This window comes from Podarcis pityusensis (genome assembly GCF_964106645.2).
Source record: "Podarcis pityusensis genome assembly, chromosome: Z".
In the NCBI taxonomy this organism is placed as follows: Eukaryota; Metazoa; Chordata; class Lepidosauria; order Squamata; family Lacertidae; genus Podarcis; species Podarcis pityusensis.
Window position 1 is genome coordinate 16401130 of NC_138044.1, and position 23102 is coordinate 16424231.

The following is a 23102-nucleotide window of genomic DNA, read 5'->3' on the forward strand; positions in this document are numbered from 1 at the left end:
GCACTGCACGAAGGAGGATGATTCTGAGATTCTTTTTATCTGTCCTGAACCTTCCAACATTCAGCTGCATTGGATATCCATGGGTTCTAGCATCAAGAGGGAGAAAAACCTTTCTCTCTCTGATTTCTCCATACCATGCATAATTTTATAAACTTCTATCATGTTGCTCCTTACTTGACTTTTCCCTAAGCTAAAACACCCCTAAAAGAAACAGGGAAATTATTATTATACCAATCACACAGCTAGATAATTGGGCTTACATTCATTTGAAGCTTTTCATATTCTCCAGAAAACACCAACAGACACAGGATATGGTCATTGCTTCATTTTCCTTTTTTTATATATATACAGAAATCATACACATACACACAAACTCCAATCTGAACCATTTGAAACAAAACAAGACAAAAAAAAGAGGAAGTTGTAGTGGTAGAAGGGGTTAAGGGAGAAATCCATTATTTAAAGGAAAGGGATTGTTGTTGTGCAAAATGGTCCCCACAGCTGGTGCTACTCGGAAGCGCTTTTGTTTGCTGGGGGTCTTTTTCAAAAGACGGACACACACACGTATTCATAAAGGCTCGTTCCAACTGCTAAGCTGGTGAGAAAGTCCAACCTATGTACAGTGAACGGGAGAGATGTCGAATGCAATGCTGGCAGGTGGTGGAAAGCCAGGGGTGCCTCTATCTAGACGTGTCCATGTTCTCGTCCATAAAGTTATTGCAGTGTTCTATGACTTTCCTGGAAAGGAAACAGAGGTCAGTGATTTAGGAAATGGCAAGGAACACAGACTGAGATATCACTATTATAAAACTTTTCCTCCTTCTCTTGTAACAACAGAACTTGTGGACATCCCCTGAAGCAAAGTGCTGGGAGTTTCTGGACAGATAAAAGGGACTTATTCACACAGCACATAGTTAAACTGTGGAACTCACTGCCACAAGAAGCAGTGATGGCCACCAACTTAGATGGCTTTAAAAAGAGGACTGGACAAATTCATGGAGGTGGAGAAGGCCATCAATGGCTAGTAGTCACAATAGCTATGCTCTGCCTCCACAGTAGGAAGCAGTAATACTTATGGAAAACAGTTGCTGGAAATGGCAGGAGGGGACAGTGCTTTTGTGCTCAGGTGTTGCTTGTGGATTTCCCACTGCAGCATTTGGTCAGCTGCTGTGAGAATAGGATGCTGGACCAGATGGGCCCAGGGCTCTTCTTATGTTATTACTATTAAATTTATTACCTGTTCTTCATCAGTGGGTCTGAGGACTGGTTGCAACAATTTATAGTTCATAATTAAAAACAGATTACAGTCATAGGAATAGAGCGGGTCTCCAAAACATCTCAGGTGTCAAAGGCCAGGGTAAAGAGATGCGCCTTCAGCATCCGCCGCCGGAAGCTGCATAGTGGAAGTGCCAGACACATCTCTGCAGCGAGGGAGCTCCGCAACTTAGGGGCTGCCACAGAGAAGGCCCTCTCCTAGGCCAGCCCCAAATATCTGAAGGAGGTGGAACTACCAAGAGGGCCCCCTCTGCTGATCTTAACAGCTGGGAGGGTCTGTAGGGAAGGAGGTGGTCGTCAGTCACTATTGACACACTGCTCCGTGGCTGCATCTGCATTATAGCTTGAAGCAGTATCACACCACCTTAAACAGCTGTGCCTTCCCCCAAAGAATAATGGGAGCTATAGTTTGTTCAGGGTGCCCAGAGTGGTTAGGAGACCTCTCTTCCCCTTCAAAGAGCTACAGGTTCCAAGGTGGTTCAGTAACGGATCTCTCTTCCCAAGGATCTCTGTGAATTGTAGCTCTTCTGAAGGGAACAGAAGATGCACCTTTAACAAGCTACTGGCCCGGTATTCTTTAGAGGAGGCAGCAACTGTTTAAAAGTGGTACGATACCAATATAAATGTATAGTGCAGATGGGGCCTATTTCTCCAGAGGACTTACCTTCCCATCTCCTTCGTTTCTGGCCGGGCTGATGCCATTTTGATCATGTCGCTCAGGAGAAGGAGGCCACCTTCTTTGATCAGTAGAGGGCAGTATTTGTCTGCTGTGAATGGGGAGGGGAAAAGATGAGTTTACAGTGGTACCTCGGGTTATATACGCTTCAGGTTACATACGCTTCAGGTTACACACTCCGTTAACCTAGAAATAGTGCTTCAGGTTAAAAACTTTGCTTCAGGATAAGAACAGAAATCGGGCTCCGGCGGCACGGTGGCGGCACGGGGCCCCATTAGCTAAAGTGGTGCTTCAGGTTAAGAACAGTTTTAGGTTACTGTATTTTTCGCCCTATAGGACGCACCGTCCCATAAGGCGCACCTAGTTTTTTGGGGGGGAAATAAAGGGGGGGGGATTTTTTTCCCCCCAGGTGCGGGGCTGGGGCAGGGGAAGCCCAAGCTTTCCCCGACCCCAGCCCCCAGAACAGGCAGCTCTCTGCAAGCTGTGGGAGCCCAGCGCCGGCTCCCGCTGCTTGCGGAGAGGTGCGCGAAGCCTGGAGAGCGAGGGGGTCGGTGCGCACCGACCCCTCTTGCTCTCCAGGCTTCAGCGAAAGCCTGCATTCGCCGCATAGGACGCACACACATTTCCCCTTCATTTTTGGAGGGGGAAAAGTGCGTACTATAGGGCGAAAAATACGGTAAGTATGGACCTCCGGAACAAATTAAGTACTTAAGCCGAGGTACCACTGTACTCCCAACTACACTGAATTATAAAAGGAAAAGTGATCATATTTTGCTCTTAAAAGAGGGGCTGTCTACACTTCCCAATGCTGGGTTTGACTTCATTGAGGGCAGAGGAACTCTACCCAGGAAAGGATATAAAAATAAGGTAGAAGGAAGAGAAATACCATCCTACTTGATGATCCTAAAAAATGTTTGGATACATCCATAGAAGTTATCCTGTAAGTTCAAAAAATTATTTTTCATTGAAGGTTCCCTGTCCTCCCATTTTTATCACATTATTCTTAACTGAATGTTTGCAGGGGAAGGGAATTGAAGAGCAAGAAGTAAACTATTAAAATAAGAGATTAAGTAAGCAGAGATTAAAATAAGATGCCACATTAGAGTTGGGGAACCTGTGACCCTCCAGCTGTTTTCGGACCACAACTTCCATCTTCCTCTGAGATGATGGGAGTTGGGAGTCCAGCAACATCTGGGAGGTAAAAGAAAAACCTGCTGCCCCCACTCTAAGAGAAACCACCTCTCTTGGGACGGAATGCCTCTTCTAAATAGAGGCTTTCTGGCATTCCTCCTTCCATCTCATTCAGGAAGGAACACTGCTTTTTAGAGCAGGAAGGGGAAGCTACAGTCTCGCAAATCTTCATTCAGTCATTTCATTCTTTTTAATAGTTCATATATCTCTTAATATAACAAACTCTCCAAGTGGTCTGCACAATTTGCAATCACATACATAAAGAGTCTAGGAAAACATGAGAACAGAAATACTGAAATTATGTCTATGGGCTCCTAGCAATGCTTCAAAGAAAATACATCAGTGATGCATTCTCATACCCTAAACTGTGACTAATTTTAACTACTGCTTGCTGAAACAACTCCCAGTAACCCCCCAGCAATGGCAAGGGATCATGGAAGTGAAGCCTAGGGGGTAGTTCAGTCAATACAGTGCGAGACTCTTAATCTCAGGGTCATGGGGTTCGAGCCCCACTTTGGACAAAAAGATTCCTGCATTGCAGGGGGTTGGACTAGATGACCCTTGTGGTCCCTTCCAACTCTTAACAATTCTATGATTCTAACATCTGGTGCGGATATTTCCTTAGAGGAACATTCTTAACTACCTAGTCTAAACCTCAGCTGCTGCAGTAGAGGTTTCTCAGGAGGGACTTACGGTAGACAGACACAAGGTTGAAAAGGGCCCACGTAGCCCAGTGCTGGCTCACTGGAGAGATTCCTTGAGGGATGAGCCTGAGGATTGGCTCAAAAGACCTGAAAAGATGACAAAAAGCAGGGTAAAAAAGTGATCAGGAGAAAGAATGGGAAACCTAACATTCTGCAGGTATTTTGTGGAGGTCAAACAACAATGACAACAATAACCATTTAAAAATGGTAAAGGAAAATATTACAAAACTAATAAAATACAAGGTTTTCCAGGCCAATGTGGGTAGGGGAAGTGAATCGCAGTTTAAGGATATGTCCGAGCCTAGCAAAAGCACTCAAGGGGGGGGGGGTGGAGCAGTACCCCTGAGGGTGGTGTCCTGGGGAGAGTCCTGAGGGCCAGAACTGAGAGGGTCACATTTGGTCCATGGGCCTGAGATTCCCCAGCCCAGTCTCTGCCTACCTGTAGTTGATGTTCCTCCTGGAATTGACATCCCACCGCTGGATAGCTGCCCACATCCGGTCAACCACCTCCTCCCTGCGGGGCTCACTGATCATCCAGGCTTCCGGGCCGTCAAACATGATGTGGGAGAGGACTCCACAGGCATTGTAGGATACTTCAATGCCGTCAGCTTCACTGTCCAACAGGTTGCTGTCGTGTATAAAATAGACGTATAAGCCGAACTGCATCAACCTTTAAAGCCCTGGGTCCTGGATACCTAAAAAGCCACCCTCTCCCAAAGGATTTTCTCCTCTGCAATCTTCCAACATCTGAGTTGTCTGTGGTTGGGACATGGGAAAAGACCTCAGCTCGTTGGGCAGACCTAAACATCCCCAGCAAGGGAGGCCAATCACACACCTGACTGATGGCTTTTCATTGCTATACCAGTTGGTGGGGAGAGTACCTTCACACTGAGGGCCCAGCTTGGTGCATCTGTTTGACCACTGTGAGGACTGGGTACCATACTAAATGGCCAATAGTCTGATTCAACAGGGCTCTTCTTATGTTCTATTTATTCACTCATCGCTGGAGGCAGGATGCCTCTGAAATCTAGTTGCTGGGAATGAGGTGCTGCCGTTTCACTCGGGTTCTGCTTGTGGGTTTCCTGTTGGGACATCTAGCTGGCCACTGAAGAAGAAGGGGCTGGACTAAGTGGGCCACTTTGGTCCATTCCAGCAGCCAATCCCTTCAGATATTCTCTTTTACCAGAGCAGAAGAGGATGGTGGTACTTAGCCCTAAAAGATGCACCCACCTGAATACACTGATGAACTGGGATGTCATCAGTTGTGGGCGGAGCTCTTCCACCTCTGCCACGTTTCCTAGGAGGCCCAGCATGTTGCGATGCAGTTCTTGCTTGTCGGGAAATTCCTGCAGGGAAGGCAGGTGCAAGGAACAAAGATTGTAACAGAAGAGGGAGAGGGATTTAAAATGGTCATCATGCCAACCTCCCAGCCTACAGCAAGTCACCCTATGACCCCACTACATGTTCCTGGCCTACAGCTCCCAACATGCCTGCTGGCTGGGGCTCATGGGAGCTTGAGTCTAGCAGTATATGGAAGGCCACAGGTTCCCCACCCCAATCTAAGAAGAGGCATTTCACTTTCTCATAAGGGGAAGCTTCAAGAGACATTGTTGCATCTCTTGAGAAGGAAATGCCTCTTCTTAGATCAGCAGTGGGGAATCTGAACCAGAAAGAAGCATTTCTGCATTGCTTGCAAGCTGCTTTTTAGATCAGGGATGAGAGATTTGTGGCCTTCTAGATATGATTAGACTCCAACTCCCACCATTCCTGGCTCTTGGCCAGGCTTGTTGGAGGCTGATGGGAGTCGGAGTCCAGCAACATGTGAAGGGCCCTGCAGGTTGCCCACCTCTGCCCTAACACACTTCTCACTTGGGGCCAATGTGAGACACTTTGCCACCCGAGGTAGAAAACATTCTTGGCAACAGATATCCATGCACACACAGACACAGTGCACACGTCTGGTACATTGCTTCAAAGCATACCATTCATGAGAGTGTTCCAGTGATCCCACCCCCATGTATTTACTGAATGCATGAGAGAAGGTTTCAGTTTGGGTGGGAGAGGTTTATGCACATCACACCTCCGGGAAGCTCGCAAACAGGACCTGAGCAACAACACTCATCCTACTCATGACTCCCAGCTACTGCCTTTGACAGTGGAGGTTGAATGTAAGGGTCCTGAAGGATCAGGCCACAGGCCAATCTAGTCCAGCATTCTGTTCCCCCAGTGGGCAATCAGATGGAATCCTACAAGCAGGTTGTTGAGTGCAACAGCACTCTTCCCCTTACCCCTGCTGAGATTCCCAGCAATTGGCATACAGAGACAGGGGAGGGAAAATGAAAGATTCTAGGGTAATAATCTAATTAATACATGAAGGAGTTAATTAATGCATGAAATAGGTTGTCCTGCCAGGCTTGGCCAATGTCACTTCCCCTCACCTCAGGAGGATATGGGCAACCAAGGCTTTTGTTGTACTCATGCCCCAATGGGAAGCCTATAAACAGGACCTGAGCACACCAGCAACTCCCCCACACTTGTGACTCCCAGTGACAGGCATTCGAATGTGATTATTCTGTTTCTGTAGTTCATGTAACTAATAGCGTTTGAAATTCTGCATACCTTCAAGCACTCCAAGAAGAGCTTCATGCCACTGTAGTTGAGGAACATTTCACAATTGTTTGGGGTCTCGTCCGTGATGTTCCACAAGGCGCTCCAGGAGAACTCCATCACCTGATCACACTGCCGGAGTAATGGAAAAGGAAAAAAAGATTCAATCTATTGGGGTCTCTAAGGGGCTTCAGCCTCTGGCTTCTGTTTGGCTGGAAATCCTTCTTTGTGTCCTCACCACCAATAGGAGTGTGGTGGGCAGGGACAACGGACAGCATGGTTTTGGAGGCAGCACTTTGGAATGCTGGAAAAAGTGAGGCATCCCCCTCAAAAGCAGCAGCAGTGTGTGTGATCAGCACCACCAGGGTTAAAATCCTGATGCTGCCCCCTGAAGGTCACTGGGTAGTCTTGGGACAGTCTACCCGCCCCCCCACCTATCCTACTTTGCAGGGTCGCTGTGATGGTGAAAGCCGGAGAAAAGTCAATACATTTCCTTGGAAGAAGGGGGCAGGAATGAAAATGTAATATGTTTGAAAGATTTGTTCTTTGGGGAAGAAGGTAAAATCTGGAGCTACCTGGGAGATCCTCAGAGTGATCTGTAAGTCACATGAACATAGAAAGGTGCCTTCTTCTGATTCAGACCATTAAGGCCCATCAGTATCAGTACAGTCTACACTGACTAGCAACAGCTCTCCATGGTTTCAGGCTGGGGTCTTTACCACACTCTACCGGCCTTTTGTAGTTTGATTAAAACTATTTGATTTGATTTGTTCCTGGCTCTGGTGACCTTGTGGGGTTTGCGGGGGGTGGGGGAGGGCAGGACAGAAAACCAGATCTGAGTCATACCGTTTTATCCAACAGCTTCTTCTGAATCAGTTTCAGCATGGTCTGTTGGTGGGAAAAAGAAGCTATGTAAATGTTTAGGATAATTGAGGACAAGGGGTGGTCACTGGATAAAGCAGGCCCAGGGGCCAAATGCTGTCCATCAGTTTCTTCTCTCCCCCCACCCAATGTGGCCCCCAGAACTTGGCCAAGGCTGTATCTCCCTCACCAGGCCACGTCTCTGTTGACCCTGCCCATCATTCACTTGGCATGCCCTCTTTTATCCCCTGTCCCACCCACTTCCAGCCTCTGGTCCTGACCACTTTTGGCTTCCCTGGCATGCCAGCCCCAGAAGGTTGCCTATAAGGGAATCTGTATGGTTTAAGTGGGAAAAGAATCCAGAAAGCGCCCTGGAAAGAAATTTTGGCTCAGCCTCCGTTAGCATTGAGCAGACGCCTGAAGGTTGCGTTCACGAAAACCCACCATGACAAACCCCATCTTGCCCACAGCCTCCTTGTGGTCGTTGTCCACCTGGCACACCAGGGCGTTACAAAGGTGCACCGCGATGCGCTGAATCGACTCGTCCTGCCGCGTTGGGTTTAGGATATTCAGGAGCAGCTCATTGACCCGCCGGTACTGGAACTCCACCTCCTCAGGGATGCTGAAGTTGCACAGAGTCAGGCAGCAGTTGCGCTGCACCTGGGGGAGGGAAGAAGGGAGGAAGTAGTGGTAACCAGGCAGCCAGAAAGGGCTGTCCTGCTTTAGGTGAGCTTTGGGCAATGCAGTCTCCCCAGTTTCCAGAAGGAAGCTGCCTTTCACTGAGTCAAACCGTTACCCCACTGAGCTCAGCACTGTCTACAGTGACTGGCAGTGGCTCTCCAGGTTTCAGGCAGAGAACATTCCCACATTCCTACATGGTGATCCTGACTGAACGTGGGACCTTCTGTTTGCAGTGCAGATGCTCTGCCCACCAACCCACGGCGCTTTCCATGTCTGCCAGAGACACTGGAGAGCTGCTGCCGGTCAGGAAGATATTCTGACATGGTAGAAGGCGGCTTTGTTAAGCGCAGAACTCTGAACCACTTGAAAAAGTCAGCAGTAATCAATCAATAAATCAGAAGCTTCAGCTAATAATTAACTGAAGCTTGCTTGGATTGTTCGTAAGACTGGGCATGGGGATTTTAAATCAGTGGAGATGCAAGTTAATTTGTTGCCCATTTTGATCCTGGTGCATTTTTTCACAAGGAAGTTGAGAACTTTTGCTCTCAGCTCTGCCTCTGAGCCACCAGGAGCAGCCAATCAGATGCTTTCCCCTGCTAGACTCCACCGCAACAGGCTCCACTCCTGATGCAAGATGCACTGCCCCTCTCCCTGACTCTACCTCTTGACTCTTGGGAGCCCCAGCAGACCTGGCCACCCAGGACCCACAATTATGTCAGTGAAATTATAAATTTGGCAGTGACCACTTACAGTGACTTCCTGGTAAGACTCCATGCCACTCAACACCACCTGGACAACCTGGCGCCGCAACTTGATGCTCTGCTCCAAGCGGTATTCTGCATTGGTGAGGTAGAACAGAGTGGCGCTTCCTGTCACCTGGATATTCTTATCGTATTTGTGGCACTTCAGAGCTGTTATAACTAGCTGTGGAAACGGAGCAGAAAAATGCCATTGTCATTCAATTTTTTCTTGATTTTATTTTTAGCTTTTTTGCAAACCACTTTTAGAGGTGGTTTTTTTAAACAAAAACCACAACAATCAAGCAGGGTATACATTTTATGAAATAAATACAATTCTATAAGTCTATGATTCTCCTCCATGAGAATGTAAGAGCCCCGGCTGATCAGAGAAAAAGTTCTCTCTTATACAACGCCCTGGGATCTTAAAAAATAAGGATTTTTATATTTCATTTAAAAATTCATATAAAACAGAGAAAACAGCTGTAACAACAGACAAAAAACAAAACTGTAACATAAGCATGTGGAATAAGCACAACTGAACTTGGTTTAAGATAACAAAGTAAAGAATATTATCAAGTCTAGTTTCAGATTTGCCCGGCTTGTGACGAGAGCTGTCTTGAAAACGATGGTTCCATTGTCTATGTGGTCAAGGAATGCCAGATCAGACAGAAAGCACCTGGAGGGTCCAATCCTTGTTAGAATCTCAAATTATGCACCATTTTCTCCATTATAGCTCTGCTCCAGAGTGAGTGGTCCAGTGTTTGATTTGGGGCTGTTTTCCACTGAGGTGCAATTACTCTTTGTATAAGCTTTGAAGATTATCTGTTGCTGCTACCAGTGGGGATCTCAGAAAACAGCAACAGAAATTGCCGGCATTTGGCTGTTCATCCCGTATTCGGAATGGAAACCAATCCAGTGAATATAATAGGTATCTGCTGTTGTTGCTGCTTTCAGTCGGGGGACTGAACCCAGGACCATTTGCATGCAAAGCAGATGATCTACCTTTCCTTCTAAATAAAGTAAGGTTCTAGTCCTCCTGGATTCTAGTCCAGCCCTGAATAGAGGGCTGAATTAAGTAAGAACATTGGAAGCTGTCTTATACCAATCAATCTCAGTGCTGTCTTCACTGACCAGCAGCAGCTCTACAGGATTTTTACAGGGAGGTCTATTTCCAAACCTTACCCAGAGGTGCTGTTGAGGATTGAGCTTGGGACCTTCTGCGTGCAAGGCAGATGCTCTATCACTGAGGTATCACCCTTCTCTTAAAACATAGTAAGCTGCCTTCTACGAGATCACACCATTAGTCCCAGTGTGCTGACTGACAGCAGCTCTCCAGGCTTTCTGATAGAGTATTCCCACCCCCAGCACTACTTGGATATTCCATTGGGGACTGAACCTGGAGCCTTCTGCATACAAAGCAAATGCTGTACTACCGAGCTATGGCCCTTCTCAAAAAAGAGAATAAAAGAATCATAGAATTGCAGTTGCAATGCAGGAATATCAAATAAAGCATCCATGACAGACAGCCATCCAAACTCTGCTTAAAAACCTCCAAGGAAGGGGAGTTCCCACACCTTCCGAGGGAGTCCATTCCACTATTAAATGGCTCTCACTGTCAGAAAGTTGCTCCTTTTGTTTAGCTGGAATCTCCTTTCTTGTAACTTGAATCCATTGGTTTGGGCCATACCCTCCAGAGCAGGAGAAAACCAGCTTGCTCTATATTCCATGTGACACCTTTTAGCTATTTGAAGATGGCTATTGTATCTCCTCTCAGTCTCCTAGTCCTCATGGTTCAGAATAAAAGACTACAACTTGCTCACCTTGAGGGCTCTCAGGTGTTGGTTGCAGTGCTCAATACGAGTGATGTCAAAAAGGTTGTTGATGGCTCGAGACGTGATCTCAGGACGATGCTCGGTATATGCCTCAATGGCGTTGAGCACTTGCTCTTCACTCTTGCCCCCAGTAACCTGGCATGGAGAATGGGGACAGTTCAGAGGTGGCACTGGAGGTGTGAAGTGTAGGGCAGTGGGTAGAGCATTGGCTTTTGGGATGGGGAAGACTTGGCTTCAAATCCCCAACCAGCCGCACATGTTTCACTTATTTTGTTTATATATTTTGGATCCCAAAGGGGTCCAGAAATGCAAACGACAAGCAATAAAACAGCTTTAACATGTTTAAAATAATGTTTAAAAACAACTTCAGTGCAGATGCAGACTGACAGAAAGATCTCAACTTAAAGTGCTTGTTGGAATAGGAAGGTCTTCAGCAGGTGCTGAAAAGGCAATAAAAAAAGCACCTGTCTAACATTTTAATGGGACAGAATTCCAAAGTGCAGGTGCTGCTATACTAAAGGCCCAATTCCTACATTGTGGCTAATGGATCTCCTGAGAAGACAGTATCTGCAGGAGGCCCTCACCTGCAGAGTGCAGTGTTCAACTGAGTATACAAAGGGTGAGAAAAACTTTTAGGTATTTTCTACTTAAGACCACTGAAATCGCTGATGGGAGCAGATTAGATTGTGGGGTCAGTAATTTGTTTATGTTACCAAATTATGGATGGCACTATGTGAATAATATAATGATCTCCCAGTGTAGCCTATGTGTGTGTGAGTGTGGGTGTGAAATCTGATTGAGAGCTATGTTTTTTGAACACATTGGCACAAATCAGATCAGTCCCTTTCAGAATCCATGGAGATCACATTCCTCAAGAAGACCTAATATGCATCTATGAGCTGTGTTATTTTGCCAAATGATTAAAAATATTTTTCCCTCAGCTAAAAAGATGCCTCAGTAGCAGATATAGTTATTATGAATACTTTTTGCCGTCTATTCTTGCTTTACCTTGTAGGCTGGGATGTGTGAGAGATGGCAAAGGGAGGTCTCGAAAAGGCCCAGGAACTGGAGAGGCTGCTTCAGGTTCCTGAAGGGGGTGATGCTGCTCATTTCAGGGCTGATGCTGGGGGAAAATAGGAAAGACATGAAAAACCTCACCCAAAAGAAGCAGACCGCTCGTCAGTCTGGCTAGTATGACTCTGACTGGCAGCAGCTCTCCAAGGTTATGCCTTCAGCTCCCCCAAGAACCTTTTAACTGGGAGATGCTCAGGGTTGAGCCTGGGACCTCAGCGCTCAAAAAAGAGGAACGTGTGGATTGAGTTGTGGCTCATTCCAGTCTTCTGTGCACATCAACCAGAGTCAGGCCAGTGCCCATTTAGTTGTCTTCAGCAGGGATGGGCACCCTGTTACCCTCCAAACATGGTGGGACTCCAACTCCCATAAATCCTGGCCAATGACCATGATGGCTGGGGCTGATGGGAGTTGGAGTACAATAATATGTGAGCACCCACTGGTTCCCCACTTCTGAGGTTCCCTCATGAGGAATGTGTCTTCTAAATAGTGGCATTCCTTCATTTCTTGCACGCAGTATGGAATGCTCCTTCTTAAATCAGGGATGGCAAACCTGTGGCCTTCCAACCATTGATGGACTACGGCTCCCATCATCCCTGACCTACTGGCCATACTAGCTGCTGGAGGCTGATGTGAGCTGTTGGGAGTCTAGTAAGATCTGGGAGGGCCCCAGGTTCCCCTACCCGTTTGAAGCCACCAAGATAGCTCCCATTTGACTCACCTTGTCTGGCCCACTTTCTCATCCTCACTAGAAGAGGAGCAATTCTCCAACATGATGTGGCCAGAGATGTCCAGAGAGGTGAGGTTGACCAGGTTCTCCACAAAGAGGTTCAGGACCCGCTGGGTCAATTTGAATTTGTAATAACTGGAGAGGCGGTCCCTGGAGATGTCCAAGTGCCTGGGAACAAGGAAGAACAGAAGCATGACGGCAAGATAGAAGTGTGTAAAACTATGCATGGCAAGGAGAAAGAGGCTAGAAAGGAGTCATTCTCCCTCTCCCGTGACACTTGAACTTTTGCGGGGGGGGGGGGGATCTAATGAAACTGAATGTTCAGGGCGATGCATGGTTCAACTATGGAACTTTCTCCCACAGGAAGAAATGATGGCCACTAACTTGGCTGGCTTTCAAAGAGGATTAGATTAATGCATGGAAGAAGACAAGGCTATCAATGGCTCCAGCCACAATGGTTATCCTCCGCTACCATGGCTGGGAAGCAGAAATGCTTCTGAATACCAGTTGCTGGGAATCACAAGTGGGAGCAGTTGTGTTGTGCTCAGGTCCTGCTTGTGCGCTTCCCAGAGACACGCAGTTGGATGCTGAACTAGACGGACCAGGGGCTTGATCCAGCAGGGCTTTTCTTATGTTGTTATGATAATAATATTTATTACTAGGGGCTGTGGCTCCTGCTCACCAACCCCTCTTACTCTTTGCCATTCATCTACACCTAACCAACATCCCCCCCACAATGCCTTCCCCCTCCATTAAACAGTTCACATGAGCTGGCCTGCTGCCCCTCACACTGCACTTGCAATGGCTACTTCTTGGCAGCTACGCAAATTGCAGAGTGTGCCCAACCCCTTCCATTGCCACATATATTAGAAAATGGTATTTATTTATCTATTTAGTTAGTTAGTTTGTATATCGCTCTTCATCTATAGATCTCAGGGCAGTTCACAACATAGAAATACAGTATAAAAACACAATGTAATAAAAATAAGAACAAAAACAAACCAATAATCCCCCCTCCCATAGCACTTTTGAAAGGGTATCAGACGTTAATCAGCCAAAGGGCTGGTTGAAGAGGAAGGTTTTTGCCCGGCACCTAAATATATCTATTCTAGCTCATTCCTTCTGCAGTTCTGCTACAGTTATTTTTAGAAGGTTCTTACTGTGAGTAAACATTGGATTTTCATAGGTTTTATAGGGTAATAGTCAAATAAGTTATACTCAGAGAAGTGCTGTTGGTTTCAATGGCTCTATTCTAAGGATGACCTTGAGCTTTGGCTTACAGCAAGGAAAGCATTTAAGCACATGCTGCCTGGGGGCTCATGGGAGTTGCAGTCCAAAGCACCTGGAGGACAGCAGGGTGGAGGAGCCCGGACTAAATGCCTGCAAAAACAGTCACATCTTTGGGGTAGAAATTCAATCAATTAGAAAGGCATTATCTTGTGGCGACAAGTTCCACAAGTTGGCTCTATCCTGGATGGAGAAGTTAACAATCAGGTCAACCCAGCCTTCGCCAACTCAGTGCTCTCCAGGTGTTTCGGACTACAACAACCATCCATGCAGGCTGGGGGTTGGTGGCAGTTGTAGTAAAAAAAACATGCAGGCTGGGGACTGATGGGGGTGCTAGTCCAGCCAGGCTAGTAAAGGCGGGGCAAAGTGGCTGCAAAAACAAGCGGGTCAACAGCACCACCAGCTGACCTGAGCTTGCGCAGTTGGGCGATGGCCTGAACATGCTCCTCACAGAGGTCCATGTTGTAAAGCACCAGGGAAGCCAAGCTGTCCTTCCATTGGGTGAGGAAAAAGATGTCGTTGAGCTGGATCCCAGAGAGGTCCAGTGCAGTCAGTGAAGCCAGAGGTCGGAGCAGGCTCTCCACATTCACCCCTTTGGTCATCTGGCCCAAGTTGAGGAACCGCAGGCGGCTGAAGCCCTCAAATGTGAAGTCCTTGACCAAGACCTGGCGGGTTGGGTTTAAGTCATCCTCGCAGCCCCCTGGATTCTCCTCCTCATAGAAAATGTTGGTGCAGCCGAAGAGGCTGAGGGAGACAAGGGTGGGGCTGAAGCTGCCCAGGGTCTGGAGGCTCTTGGCTGTCAGTTTCTCGCAGTTTGTCAAGAATAATTCGACCAGGTCCTAAGGGACGGAAAGGTAGAGTGAAAAGTTAGAAAAGTTCGGCTGACTTGATTTCAGGCAGCTTCTCATGTCCCTATGAAAGATTAGGTTTGGGAACGATCCTGTGCCCTGGAGAGTGGTGCCTTCTGTGGAAGATGCCAAACAGAGGGAATGTCTGTTGCTCAGTCATAAAACAACTATTTTGCATGCAGAAGGTCCTAGGTTCAATCCACCATTGCATCTCTAGGTAGGGCTGGGAAAAGACTTCTATTCCTATTTAATTCAGCTCTTTATTCAGAATCATGAGGACTAGAATGTGATTTTATTTTTTAGGGAAAGGGCCTACAGCTCAGCAGCAGAGCATCTACTTAGCATGCAGAAGGTCCTAGGTCCAATCCCCCATGGCCTCTCCAGGTGGGACTGGGAGAGACCCCTGCCTGAACCAGCAAGATTCACTGCCAGTCAGTGTAGACAATGCTGAGTTCAAGGGACCAATGGTTCAATGCTACAAATTGGCTTCTTCTGTTCCTACCTGTTTTCGTATGGCTTCCAGGTCCTGATCTTGCACAATATCCTCCCGCAAATGGATTCTTGCCAGCCTGGTGCTCCGTGGATCTGAGAAGAGCGTGAAGAAGTTCTCATTGTGCTCAAAGATAGTGTCGGCGTTTACCAGCTCCACATACCTATGTTTAGAGACAGAGATCAAGGTGGGGAAACGATCTGAGCGTTTTTTGTTAATCAAACATCAGCAGACAGAGGGGCTTGGGTTTGGCCGCCAGAAATAAGGATCCAAATCTTTGCTTAGCCCTGAAGTCCTTCATGGCTCCTTCCTGAACGAATAGAATTTTTCCACCTACACTACCTCACAGGGTAAGTCATGAAGATTAAATACAAAAAAGGATACATTGCTACTCATGTGTAAGCCTTATATATTAGGGCACTTAAGAAATTTAAATACAGTGGTCACATCCAGACCATACATTTAAGGCACACAGCTTCAACCAATAATCATGGGAATTGTAATTTGTTCAGGGTGCTGGAAATTGTAGCTTTGTGGGCCGTAAAATCACAGAGTTATATTCGCACTACCTTTAACAAACTACAGTTCCCAGGATTCTTTGAGAGAAGTTATGTGCAGCACAGCTATGACTAAAGTCTGTTTTCTGAAGCATGTGCTACCGTGCTCAAGACTTTACCATGAACCTCAGGAATGAGCAGCACTAGTAAGAAATTCAGCAGCAGAGCATATGCTTTGCATGCACAAGATTCCAGGTTCAACCCCCAGCATCTCAAGTGAAAGAGACTCCTGCCTGACACTCCAGAGAGCCATTTCCAGCCATACAATGCAGAGCTAGATGGAGCAAGGGTCTGACTCTGTGTAAGGCAGGTTCTTTTAGAAGCGTCTCTCTGCTAGGGACTGAAGTGACAAGGCTGGGATATTGAAGATAAGGTGTTCCCAAATACAATAAATAAATAAACTTACTCATTGACAAGTCTGTCACAAATCTCACTCGGCAGGAAGATGTCTGGGTGGAGACGGAGTGTCTCGTTGTCCAGCAAGTAGCAAAGAGTCCCCTCCAAGTTGTAAAGACAATAATCTGTGCAGAGGGTCATCAGAGGGTCTGGGCTGTCGGAAGCCATCTTGTGGCAGTGAACAGGGGAAGACCAGGGAGAGTGAGGGAGAAGGGGCAAATGTGGGGCAAAAAAAGTGCTTCTTCGTCCCCACCTGGAGTTCCTGTTCCTTTGTTTTAGGGATATTCCCCACTGGACTTTGCGGGAATGCTGCAGGCCGATGGCGGCGGGGTGGAGAGAAGAAGATAAATCAGAGAGTGGGGTGGGACATTTTCCACCACAAAGCACAGAAGTCCTTGCAATATTTTCCCACCCTCAAGCCAAACAAAGATTTAGTTTCAGTGGCCTGAAGGCAGACCAAACAGGGATGGGTGTGTGGTAGTCTTGGATACCAAAACTCAACCTTGACTAAATGTCTAATGAAACGGGGGTGGGGGGGGCAAAGGGGACTTTATGGGGTATTTTAAGGGACACAAAGGAGGGGTAGACAACATGGTGCGCTCCAGATGCCTTGAACTACAACCCCCCTACTCCTCGACTGTGGCTAACGGGAACTGTAGTCCAGCAAAGTCTGGAATGCAGCAGGTTGGGGAAGGAGCCTCCAGTCCATTCAAGCAACATTAAAATTACACACACACACACACACACACACAACTTTATTTTATTACATTGTTCTTCTGCTGCTCCCCAAGGAACATAGGCTAGCATACATTATTCCCCCTCAATTTTAATCTCACAACCTGAGAGGTAGTTTGATGAAGAGGCGTGTATCCTGCTTTACAGAGAAGAGGCCTCTATTGGAAGGCTCTTATTTTGAAGAGCTGCCTTTTTTGAAGTCCAATTTTGGCTTAAAGGGGAAGAATCCCAGGAAGCAGAGGAACATCAGCAGAAAACAGCTGGGCAGTAGAGTAAGCAAGCAGGCTGCTGCTCACAGTCTTCCCAATACCCCACTGAGGTGAGCTGTACGTTTCTTTCTATTCAAATTATAGTCATTATTTCTAAATTTGCATATACAGGTATAGATCAGCATATGCACATTTTATGCAAATGTGTCCTTACATCTGTCTTTTTCAATAATGTGTAAGTGACTATCTTAGTAGCCCAGAGAGAGAAAGAAAGAAAGAAAGAAAGAAAGAAAGAAAGAAAGAGAGTGTATTAAAAAGCAGTGTTAATAAAAGAAAAAAGAAAAAATATGCACAACATTACAAACTTTTACACCGTTTATCAAATATGTGAGAAAGAGACAATTACTTACAAAGTGCCAAGAAAACTTACAAACTACCTAAAATAAAGTGAACTTGCAATATCAGATTTTACTAGGTTCTTAGAAATTCTTGACTCAGTTTTTCGTTATTTCTTGTTTTTTAAATAAGTTCAAGAAGATTCAAGAAAAGGGTAAGTTCAACACTGTTCCCGGTAGCTGTGAGGTCCACATGTTATGCGATTACCCCAAAATCTAACCCTTCTTGTCCTACAAGAAATATGCAAAGTAACTAAACAGAAGCCACCCCAGAACTGGTCCTATTGAATATTTTCCAAGACAATAGCACACACATTATGAAGAGCTTATAACCCACCTACTCTCAGCATCCAGAAGCATCGTAGCCAGACACTGGAGAGACCTGTCACGAGTGAACATGGACCACTGGTACCAAATTGTATGGGAAACAGCCTTCCTAGAAAAGCTAACCAACATACTGAAACTGAAAAGGGGACAAATAAAAGAGGACGCATTCGCCCCAGAGTAGCTGCCCTTTATTACACACACAGTCCAACAAGACAACAAGAACCCACCACTAGCACACAAATCAATATGCTTAACTTGACTCAACAACCCCACCGCAAAGAAATCTGCAGTCAACTGAAGGTAACCAACCATGCCCTGGGCTCCCCCCAAAAAACTTTCTAACTGCCAATGAAAACTAATAAGTGAAAAGAAAGAGAATCTACCCAAGTGACGATGACACAAAAACCTCACACATACACTAAGTAAAAGAATGTAAGTTTACTACCACCCGTCCCCTCAATCTCTCTCCCCACCTCTCTTCTCCCCCAACCTTATATTGTATACAACATTAATGGCTCACATCAAATGTAACTTATCCATAGAAAAGACTTTGCAACCTGAAAATAGACACAAAGCAATACTTTTCTAACCCAATAAAATCTTTAATAAAAGCTTTTTAAAAAACAAAACCATTTTCATCCAGCGCCTAAATATCAAGACATTAAGCACTTTTCTAATTCCAGGTGGGAACTCATTCCAGATGGCTGGAGCTGCAACATTAAAAGCCTAGCCTTTACTGCATACATAGCACACCTCTGGGGCATGCAATACTCTCAGCAATGTCCCACCTGAGCAACAAAGTTGACCAGCAAGGATATGGGGCCGAGGCAATTTCTTAGGTAATCTGATCCCAAGGTGCAGGAAGCAAAACACTGAACTGCACCCCATAGCACACTGAATTCTCTTCCAAGATATAAAAAGATGGCGGGCACTAAATACTTATTTTAAAAATAAGTAACCTTCCTAAAAATGCACTGCTTAATTAACTGTGTGTGCCTTTTTAGTTAAGGAAAACAGGTTTTAACTGAGTGGTGGCTATTAGCCATAATAACTATGTTTGACCTCCACTGTTGGAGGAAATATATCACTTGCTGGCAATTGCAGGTGGGCAGAAAGCTCCTGTGCTCAGGTCCCGACTGTGAGCTTCCCATTGGAGCATCTGATTGACCACTGTGAGAACAGGATGCTGGACCAGGTGAATCACTGGCCTGGTCCAGCACTTCTCTTCTTATGGCCTTGTAACTGATAAAAGGTTGCAGCTCTACTACTTGCCCAAAGACTTGAAGTCTAGTGCTACTCCTGCTTCTCAAGGCAGGCTGTGCCAACCTCAAGTAAACTGTGCACCTGAGTAAATCCCTTTTATAGCCTTCTGACAATCTAGCACTCTTTTATAAGCTGCGTAACCTTCCTAGCCAGGGCGACAGAATTGCATGATCATAAGTCATCGCTGCAGCCAATGCTGCAGTTGCAGTCAAGAAGGGAGGTGTGGTGGAAGAAGACAGCAACACAGACCAACATCCAGAGTGGACTAAACCAGACCATTAGATTCCAGCAGAGCCTACAGTTTTGAAGAGGAAAGTGCTTTGACCTTCCTGCTGATGTTCCCATGGATCCCCACAAACAAAAAACTTGGAACAAATCAAAGGCAACCTGCCTCTTCACCTTCCCTCTGCATGAAAGTCTGAAGCTATTTCAGAATATGTTACTTAGTGCATGTGTGTTAGAAGTCAGTTTTCCACTCAAATCTATGTGTGTTCCTTCCAAATGATGTAGATATAAGATACAGGAGGAAAAGAATGAGACTAACCCTGCAACATCAGATTTAAACCTGATGCACTAGTATTCTTCAAACCTTTATTACACATTAACTTGAGATCTGTATGTACCATCGTAATTGATTTAAATGGGATGGTACGTCAGTTTCATACACAAGCATTGTTGAACACTCTGTTTAACAACACGTAGAGTTGCCAACTTTACAAGTATCGTCTGTAACTGACGTTTATCAGCCATTCATCTGCAGCAAATTAGCAGGTGGCATAAGGTTTATCTCCAGGCTGTGAAGAGCCTCATGGTGCTAATTTCTGCAGATCAAGCGTACACAGAATCAGGGTAGTGATTAGAATGTCAGGTTTGAATCCCCACACACTGTCATGAAGTTCACTGAGTGACCTGGGGTCTATCACAAATCTCTTAGCCCAACCAACCTCACAGAGTTGTTGTGACGAGAAAAGGAGAACTCCATGTAGAAAAGGCAGGAACAGAAATGCAATAATAAATGCATGACATTCAAAAACAGCAATTTAAGTCCCAAAGAGTTGCTCTGGGCAAAGGTAACTGTTTGATCCTCCACTAACATCTACTTTTTTTTGTCCTCCTCAATTCCAAGTGGGCATTTGGACATTTTATAACCATTCAGCAGCCATTAGGCACTCCACACCATCCTCTGTGTTTTCTTTTTCCACCCTCAACATTCCTGCCATTCTGCATACACATAGTGCCTTCCAATACAACTTTTAAAAACTAAACCAGTCTATTTTCTGCAACTGATCAATAAGTATATTTATCTGCAGGAGGGAGTATTGGGGAAATGGATTTACCAGGAGAGTCCTTTCTATGCATTATATTTTGAGGCATCTCAGCTGACACAGAGCCCACAGCACCAGATTATAGTGGGTAGACACCACATTTTCCTATGGGGCAAGTGGATTCTAAGGTTCCTCTCGTTTTAAGGAATATTTATTTATTCATCTTATATACTGCTGTTACATGCTACTTGTAGTTTAGGAACAGCATTACTATATCCTGCACCAGAGGTGGAAAACCCTTTGGTTTCCAGATGCATCTGGACTTCGACTCCCATCATCCCTGACCATTGGCCATGGGGTTGATGGGTCTGAAGTCCAACAATACCCAGAGGGCTGTAGGTCCCCACTAGTGCCCTATGAACACTCACTCACCCCAAGTGGATCCTGAGGCAAAGCTGTCTGAAAGGTGCTGTGTGCCACTTTCCCTGTGAGTCTCCCCCATTCCCAGCAACAGAACCTGCACAGATATCTGCCTTGGCACATATGCCATAGGCAAAACACAGATGGATTTTGGACAATGCATCATTTGTCAACCCCTCCTCTCAACAAGTGGGCCTCAAGGCTGAGATTTTCCAGTGATGGAATTTCAAGGTTGTGGTGAGATATGGGTTACTAGCTTTCTGAAGAATGTGCACATATTGGTGCCCTTGCCACGGGCAGATCCCAGATGGATCAGCTGTCACCCCTCCTCTCAACAGGTGGGTCTCAAGGGGCTTGATATCCTTCCAGTGGCGGGGTTTCGAGGTTTCGCCAACCCACCCACTGGGCCCACCGACTGCGCCCTTGCAGCGAGTAGCTCCCATGCAATTTGGGTGGGGTGGAAGGGGGGGTGCTGCCCATAATCTCCGCCCCCGCCCCGTTGCAGCAAGGTGGATCCCAGCGGGTCCTCCGCCCCTCCCAGCAATGCAGGAATTGCTCCCAGGGTACCACTTCCACCTTCCCCATCAGTCACACGCGCACTCACCTGGCTCCCCGGCTCCCTGGACGAAAGAGAGTGTCCGGGTTGGAGTTGGTTCCGTTTCCGGTAGGGATAAGAGAGAAGGGGCGGAGGGGGGGGGCTGGATAGAGATTAAGCGAAAGAAAAGCTGCGGGGGGAGTCCCTAGTTCCCACCCGGGTCCCCTCTCTTTCTTTCCCAATTCTCTCTCTCTCGATCGCTCTCTCCACCCCGCCGCAAGCAGCAGCAGCACCAGCCGCTGTCAACAAATCGCAACGTCACTTCCGGCAGCCGGTCTCCTCTCCTTTCCTAGAGAATCAGAATGACGTGTCTTTCTCCCCTCCCCTCCCAGAAAATAAGGCTACGAGCGGAGGGTTCCGACCCGCCCATTTCACCTCGCAGACATGGATCGCACATCCACGCTATAAACCTCTGAAGCTCTTTGGCTTCCACCGCCTCACCCAGCAAAGAATCATGGGAACTGTAGTTTGTCCAGGTTGCTGAGGGACTGTACTGTAGCTTTGCGAGGGTGACGCTACAGTTCCCATGATACTTGATGGGAGTGTGTGCTCTAAATGTGCAGTTAAGTGTATGGTGTGGATGTGACCTCTAAAGGAGATTTCCCCTTTATCACAGCGACCTGGCCGTTGGCCATGCTAGCTAAGGCTAATGGGAGCAACAGCTGGAGGACCAAATGTTCCCCACACCAGTTCCAAAGGGAGCCCCCATACCAACTTGTCAAGCTTCAGCTGCAGTTTATTTACCCAAATCCAGCCTGTTACCAATTCCACATAGCAGTTTTATGTTTCCATCTTTCACACCAGAATCCTTGTAGTTCAGTTGGGCTTATACTAATACAGAGCCTATTGGCACCTACACCAAATGTGTTCTGACTATACACAATTTTGGTTTTAAGTGTGATCCCCATAATGCAACCCCTGCATAAGTAGAGGGCTTACTATATTTGTGACCCTGTCACTGTATTACAGCAACCAGAGGGGCATAACGGCTTGTTGGTCTGTTGCAAAGCAAACAACAGAGTCCTGAAGGCCTGTAAAGACTTAACCAATTTTTAATGTAATGGGCTCTCATGGTGTACAGTCCATTATTTAAATGCATTAAGTGTTACACTTAGCAAACATGTGGGGGGGGGATGTAAACAGTGGGGTTAAATAGCAATGAGATACCAAAAAAAAGTCTGTGACAATTCAATTTAAATTGGCAATACAATTTAAGTCAAATACACGCACGCATAAAAGCACAGTGATCTTTCACAACAGCAGTTCTAGGACACAATCATCTAAGTAAGGCACCTGTGAGCAGGACAAGTCTCTGTTCTACCCTATCTATCAAAATTCATGCTACATAGACAGCTCTCCTAGGATACTTCGGGCTTGAATAAAAGCAAGTTTCCTATTTCGTTAACTCTTAAACTGGGTTTAGGGCCTGCCTCAACATACAAGTTTGGTGATAAATATTCTACAAATTGCAATAGAATAGTTCTTTTAGTTTGGAGAGTCCCCAGAACTCTAGAACTAGGAGGGTTTTTTAAATTGTTTCTTCCTATATGCATAATAATATAAGGTTATTATCACACATCACTGAAAGACTTGTAGTACCTCATCACAATCCAGGATTTGCATTAACTCAATGGTGAGGGAGGAGAGCAAAGCAGGTTTTAAAATGACAGAATTAAGCAGGATTAAGAGAAAAACAGAGCAACCTTGAGAGGCTGGGGGGGGCTGAAGAAGAAGAAGAAGAAGGAGAAGAAGAATTTTTTATTTCTACCCTGCCCATCTGGCTGGGTTTCCCCAGCCACTCTGGGCGGCTTTAAACAGAACATTAAAAACAGGATAAAACATCAAACATTAAAAACTTACCTAAACAGGGCTGCCTTCAGATGTCTTCTAAAAGTCAGATAGTTGTTTATTTCCTTGACATCTGATGGGAGGGCGTTCCACAGTGCA

The 23102-nt window shown here is 46.1% G+C and overlaps 1 protein-coding gene across 3 annotated transcripts; it reads right to left on the reverse strand.

Annotated features, from left to right (window-relative positions):
* Positions 1-310: 310 nt before the first annotated feature.
* ZER1 (zyg-11 related cell cycle regulator) lies at positions 311-21561 on the reverse strand. 3 transcript variants are annotated; one of them, XM_080989797.1, is made up of 16 exons: positions 21165-21561; positions 15957-16255; positions 15006-15156; positions 14064-14494; positions 12360-12536; positions 11576-11690; positions 10556-10702; positions 8746-8919; positions 7759-7974; positions 7300-7341; positions 6466-6585; positions 5077-5192; positions 4286-4474; positions 3836-3933; positions 1940-2039; positions 311-738 (listed from the first exon to the last, which is right to left on the reverse strand). In XM_080989797.1, exons 2-16 carry the CDS (start codon positions 16112-16114, stop codon positions 681-683), a joined length of 2292 nt encoding a protein of 763 aa, XP_080845923.1. In that variant the 5' UTR covers positions 16115-16255; positions 21165-21561; the 3' UTR covers positions 311-680. The 3 variants fall into 3 exon arrangements, with proteins under 3 accessions (XP_080845923.1, XP_080845921.1, XP_080845922.1); XM_080989795.1 differs by having other exon boundaries at positions 1940-2042; positions 21165-21552; XM_080989796.1 differs by lacking the exon at positions 21165-21561 and having other exon boundaries at positions 1940-2042; positions 15957-17153.
* Positions 21562-23102: the final 1541 nt, after the last annotated feature.

What these genes read in the sequence shown, in the direction of transcription:
- ZER1 (XM_080989795.1), bottom strand. Translation starts at nt 16,114, where the DNA reads ATGGCTTCCGACAGCCCAGACCCTCTGATGACCCTCTGCACAGATTAT. An exon ending in TGTGACAGACTTGTCAATGA is followed by an intron (nt 15,157 to 15,956) that starts GTAAGTTTATTT and finishes CTCTAAACATAG; the next exon opens with GTATGTGGAGCTGGTAAACG. An exon ending in GCAAGATGGGGTTTGTCATG is followed by an intron (nt 7,342 to 7,758) that starts GTGGGTTTTCGT and finishes TCCCACCAACAG; the next exon opens with ACCATGCTGAAACTGATTCA.